The sequence below is a fragment of the Oncorhynchus masou genome, unplaced genomic scaffold, assembly GCF_036934945.1.
Source record: "Oncorhynchus masou masou isolate Uvic2021 unplaced genomic scaffold, UVic_Omas_1.1 unplaced_scaffold_877, whole genome shotgun sequence".
Taxonomy (NCBI): domain Eukaryota; kingdom Metazoa; phylum Chordata; class Actinopteri; order Salmoniformes; family Salmonidae; genus Oncorhynchus; species Oncorhynchus masou.
Genome location: NW_027015233.1, coordinates 172,351 through 178,350, shown reverse-complemented (window position 1 = coordinate 178,350; position 6,000 = coordinate 172,351). Strand labels below are relative to the sequence as shown.

At 47.2% G+C, this 6,000-nt stretch overlaps 1 protein-coding gene across 1 annotated transcript in view; it reads left to right on the top strand.

Annotated features, from left to right (window-relative positions):
* LOC135537959 (tuberin-like) overlaps positions 1 to 6,000 on the top strand; it is a gene marked incomplete at its 3' end in the record, with an annotated part of 74,613 nt that overhangs the window by 33,716 nt on the left and 34,897 nt on the right. Inside the window, 6 exon segments of the mRNA XM_064963969.1 lie at positions 1 to 61; positions 822 to 956; positions 1,719 to 1,908; positions 2,244 to 2,337; positions 4,381 to 4,483; positions 5,829 to 5,926. The exon segment at positions 1 to 61 is cut by the window's left edge and continues 62 nt beyond it. Coding sequence (XP_064820041.1) covers positions 1 to 61; positions 822 to 956; positions 1,719 to 1,908; positions 2,244 to 2,337; positions 4,381 to 4,483; positions 5,829 to 5,926 — 681 coding nt within the window.

The window sequence follows — 6,000 nt, the reverse complement described above, 5'->3', positions numbered from 1 at the left end:
AGTCCTGCTGCTGTCCTCTCCCTGCAGCATAGACCAACTCTGTTCTACACTCTGTTCTATGGTACACACTGTTACAGGTCTTGGTTTTTACATGGATGCTTTTGAGGTTGGATGATGGGCTTATTGGTGCCACCTCTTTAAGTCAGTAGGGGTTTCACCTGTGTTGGTTTCCGTCTCGTTAGAGGGAAGGGGTTTCACCTGTGTTGGTTGCCGTCTCGTTAGAGGGAAGGGGTTTCACCTGTGTTGGTTGCCGTCTCGTTAGAGGGAAGGGGTTTCACCTGTGTTGGTTTCCGTCTCGTTAGAGGGAAGGGGTTTCACCTGTGTTGGTTTCTGTCTCGTTAGAGGGAAGGGGTTTCACCTGTGTTGGTTTCTGTCTCGTTAGAGGGAAGGGGTTTCAGGGATCGGGGTTAGTTCCCCCTCCTGTTCTGTTTTCCTTGTCGGTGTTCGTTCCCCCTCCTGTTCTGTTTTCCTTGTCGGTGTTAGTTCCCCCTCCTGTTCTGTTTTCCTTGTTGGTGTTCGTTCCCCCTCCTGTTCTGTTTTCCTTGTCGGTGTTAGTTCCCCCTCCTGTTCTGTTTTCCTTGTCGGTGTTAGTTCCCCCTCCTGTTTCAGAGACGTTATTAGGGTTTTCTTGCTGGGTAATGTAACAACACACAAATTGTCACTTTGATCTCTCTCTGCTCCCTCACTGACACTGTGGATTTGTGCCCATATGTTTGTTTTTCTGTCTTTCTCTCTGTCTCTCTCTCTGTCTCTCTCTGTCTCTCTCTCTGTCTCTCTCTCTCTCTCTGTCTGTCTCTCTCTCTCGGTCTCTGTCTGTCTAGGTGACAGACCGTCTTATCTCAGAGCGTCTGAAGAAGACTCCAGATGGTTTCAGTCGTACTGATGTCCAGCTGGCTGTAGTACCTGTTCTCACTGCTATCACATCATACCACAACTACCTAGAACAGGCCAGACAGGTACACACACACACACACACACACTGAAATAGGCATCGGAAACAATGTTTTGATAACGGCGAAGAGCGTATTTTCATTAGAAGCATTAGTCTTAGTTACATTTTGAACAAAAGCCTGCCCACCAAGTTTAAGTTCACGAACAGACGGCAACACATTGAAACATTGACACATTGAAACATTGACATATTGAAACATTGAAACATTGACACATTAACACATTGAAACATTGAAACATTAACACATTAACACATTGACACATTGACACATTGAAACATTGAAACATTGACACATTGAAACATTGACACATTGAAACATTGACACATTGAAACATTGACACATTGACACATTGACACATTGACACATTGACACATTGACACATTGACACATTGAAACATTAACCTCTTGAATCTCCCCATCCCGGATCCGGGATCGTGACTAAAGCCTCAGGCTCATTAGCATAACGCAACGGTTTTTTAACACATTAACACATTGACACATTGACCTACTATGGCTGGTAAATAGTGTCTGCTGAATTTAAATCACTAGATACTATGGCTGGTAAAAAGTGACCCCATGTTTGAGTGAAAGACAATTCCATTAATGGCATCTGTGACTGTAGGCCTAAGTAGAAAATTAAAACATTTGGGCAAGTGACCTCGGGCAGGTAAAAACAGCTTGTGCCTTTTGATAGTTTCATCTGAATATCTGATCATAAATAACATCATCGTTGTTCTCTTCTGTCCTGCCATCTTCATCTCTCAGAGGGAGTTGGTTCAGTGTCTGGAAGCAGGGCTCATATACCGCTGTGCCAAGCAGTGTGTGGTTGCCCTGACCATGTGCACCGTGGAGATGCCTGACATCATGATTAAACTCCTCCCCGCCCTCATCGTCAAGCTGACGCACATCTCGGCAACCGTCGCCATGGCGTCGCCCATGCTGGAATTCCTGTCCAGTGAGAACACACCTTAGTTTACACGCCCTGATAGATGGAAGCCAATCAGAGAACAGGATCTGTATATACAGGAAGTTAGATCAGCCAATGAATGTGTGAAGGATTCTTTGTATTTCACTTCCTAGTTCATGTTAGATGATGTTTACATATGGGAAACACACCTAATATACCTCACACAGTCATGTTATATACTTTAGTGTCTTTACAGGGAAGATTGTTCAGTTGTAGAATCAGTGACCCTCGATTACATCCTTACCTGTTGATGATGGTGCCACATGGCAAGGTTAGATTATGTCATGCTAAGTGTGTGTGTGTGTGTGTGTGTGTTGTTGTAGCTCTGGTGCGGCTGCCACATCTCTATGCTTACTTTGTAGCAGAGCAGTACGTCAGTGTGTTCGCCATCTCCCTGCCCTACACCAACCCCTCCAAGTGAGTACCCGACACACACACGTGGAACAAATGCGTACGCACGCTCACAGACACGCTCTCTCACTCTGTTTCTCTCTCTACCTCTCAATTCAATTCAAGGGCTTTATTGGCATGGGTAACATGTGTTAACATTGCCAAAGCAAGTGAGGTAGATAATATATAAAGTTAAATAAACAATAAAAATGAACAGTAAACATCACACATACAGAAGTTTCAAAACAATAAAGACATTACAAATGTCATATTATACATATATATATAGATATATACAGTGTTTTAACAATGTACAATCTCTCTCTCTCCACCCCCCCTCTCTCTCTCTCTCTCTCTCTCTCCACCCCCCCCCCCTCTCTCTCTCTCCAGGTTTAACCAGTACATTGTGTCTCTCCAGGTTTAACCAGTACATTGTGTCTCTCCAGGTTTAACCAGTACATTGTGTCTCTCTCCAGGTTTAACCAGTACATTGTGTCTCTCCAGGTTTAACCAGTACATTGTGTCTCTCTCCAGGTTTAACCAGTACAGTGTGTCTCTCCAGGTTTAACCAGTACATTGTGTCTCTCTCCAGGTTTAACCAGTACATTGTGTCTCTCTCTCCAGGTTTAACCAGTACATTGTGTCTCTCTCCAGGTTTAACCAGTACATTGTGTGTCTCTCCAGGTTTAACCAGTACATTGTGTGTCTCTCCAGGTTTAACCAGTACATTGTGTCTCTCCAGGTTTAACCAGTACATTGTGTGTCTCTCCAGGTTTAACCAGTACATTGTGTCTATCTCCAGGTTTAACCAGTACATTGTGTCTCTCTCCAGGTTTAACCAGTACATTGTGTCTCTCCAGGTTTAACCAGTACATTGTGTCTCTCTCCAGGTTTAACCAGTACATTGTGTCTCTCCAGGTTTAACCAGTACATTGTGTCTCTCCAGGTTTAACCAGTACATTGTGTCTCTCTCCAGGTTTAACCAGTACAGTGTGTCTCTCCAGGTTTAACCAGTACATTGTGTCTCTCTCTCCAGGTTTAACCAGTACATTGTGTCTCTCTCTCCAGGTTTAACCAGTACATTGTGTCTCTCTCTCCAGGTTTAACCAGTACATTGTGTCTCTCTCCAGGTTTAACCAGTACATTGTGTCTCTCTCCAGGTTTAACCAGTACATTGTGTGTCTCTCCAGGTTTAACCAGTACATTGTGTCTCTCTCCAGGTTTAACCAGTACATTGTGTCTCTCTCCAGGTTTAACCAGTACATTGTGTCTCTCTCCAGGTTTAACCAGTACATTGTGTGTCTCTCCAGGTTTAACCAGTACATTGTGTGTCTCTCCAGGTTTAACCAGTACATTGTGTCTCTCCAGGTTTAACCAGTACATTGTGTCTCTCCAGGTTTAACCAGTACATTGTGTCTCTCTCCAGGTTTAACCAGTACATTGTGTCTCTCTCCAGGTTAAACCAGTACATTGTGTCTCTCCAGGTTTAACCAGTACATTGTGTCTCTCTCCAGGTTTAACCAGTACATTGTGTCTCTCTCCAGGTTTAACCAGTACATTGTGTGTCTCTCCAGGTTTAACCAGTACATTGTGTCTCTCTCCAGGTTTAACCAGTACATTGTGTCTCTCCAGGTTTAACTAGTACATTGTGTCTCTCCAGGTTTAACCAGTACATTGTGTCTCTCTCCAGGTTTAACCAGTACATTGTGTCTCTCTCCAGGTTTAACCAGTACATTGTGTCTCTCTCCAGGTTTAACCAGTACATTGTGTCTCTCTCCAGGTTTAACCAGTACATTGTCTCTCTCCAGGTTTAACCAGTACATTGTCTCTCTCCAGGTTTAACCAGTACATTGTGTGTCTCTCTCCAGGTTTAACCAGTACATTGTGTCTCTCCAGGTTTAACCAGTACATTGTCTCTCTCCAGGTTTAACCAGTACATTGTGTCTCTCCAGGTTTAACCAGTACATTTTGTCTCTCTCCAGGTTTAACCAGTACATTGTGTCTCTCTCCAGGTTTAACCAGTACATTGTGTGTCTCTCCAGGTTTAACCAGTACATTGTGTCTCTCCAGGTTTAACCAGTACATTGTGTCGTTGGCTCACCATGTCATCTCCATGTGGTTTATCCGCTGCAGACTCACCTTCAGAAAGGACTTTGTGCAGTACATCACCAAGGTAGGTGGTCTCTGTGTTTACACGTGTGTCATAATCTACCTTTCCTGAGACATTTTCCTTGTAACCTCTCTCTCCTCTCCTCTCTCTCCCTCCTCCTCTCTCTCCCTCCTCCTCTCTCTCCCCCCTCCTGCCCTCTCTCTCTCTGCCCTCTCCTCTCTGCCGTCTCCTCTCTCTCTGCCGTCTCCTCTCTCTCTGCTGTCTCCTCTCTCTCTGCCCTCTCCTCTCTGCTGTCTCCTCTCTCTCTGCTGTCTCCCCTCTCTCTGCTGTCTCCCCTCTCTCTGCCCTCTCCTCTCTCTCTGCCCTCTCCTCTCTCTCTTCCCTCTCCTCTCTCTCTCTCCTCCTCTCTCCTCTCTGCCCTCTCCTCTCTCTCTCCTCCTTTCTCCTCTCCTCTCCTCTCTGCCCTCTCCCTCTCTCCTCCCCCTCTCTCTCTCTCTTTCTCTCCCCCTCTCTCTCCTCTTTCTCTCTCCCCTCTCTCCTCTCTTTCTCTCTCCTCTTTCTCTATCCTCTCCCTCTCTCCTCCTTTCTCTCCTCCCTCTCTACCTCCTCCGTTCTCCTCTCCTCTCTCTCTCCTCTCCCTCCCGCTCTCCCTCCCCCTCTCTCCTCTCTGCCCTCTCCTCTCCTCTCTGCCCTCTCTCTCTCTCCCTCTCTTCTCCTCTCCTCTCTCTCCTCTCTTCCCTCTCCTCTCTGCCCTCTCTCTCTCTCCTCCTTTCTCCTCTCCTCTCTTCCCTCCTCTCTCTCTCTCCTCCATTCTCCTCTCTCTCTTCCCTCTCCTCTCTCCTCTCTCTGCCCTCTCTCTGCCCTCTCTCTCTCTCCTCTTTCTCTTCCCTCTCTCTCTCTCCTCTTTCTCTCCCCTCTCTCTCTCTCTCCTCTTTCTCTCCCCTCTCTCTCTCTCTCCTCTTTCTCTCCCCTCTCTCTCTCTCTCTTCCCCCTCTCTCTCTCTCTCCTCTTTCTCTCCCCCTCTCTCTCTCCCCTCTCTCTCTCTCTCTCTCTCTCCCCCTCTCTCCCTCTCTCTCCCTCCTCTCTCTCTCTCTCCTCTCTCTCTCTCTCTCTCTCTCTCTCCCTCTCTCTCTCCTCTTTCTCTCTCTCCCCCTCTCTCTCCTCTTTCTCTCTCTTCCCCCTCTCTCTCCTCTTTCTCTCTCTCCCCCTCTCTCTCCTCTTTCTCTCTCTCCCCCTCTCTCCCCTCTCCCCCCCTCTCTCCTCTCTCTCTCTCTCCCCCTCTCTCTCCCCCTCTCTCTCCTCTTTCTCTCTCTCCCCCTTTCTCTCTCTCCTATTTCTCTCTCTCCCCCTCTCTCTCCTCTTTCTCTCTCTCCCCCTCTCTCCTCTCCTCTCCTATCTCTCTCTCCAGGGTCTGCGCTCTAATGCTCTGATGCCGTTCGATGACACCCAGGACACTCAGAGCAGCTTCCGTGCTCGCAGCACCAGCCTCAATGAGAGGCCCAAGAGGTACACACACACACACACACACACACACACACACACACACACACACACACACGGCCGGGTCACAATGAGAGGCC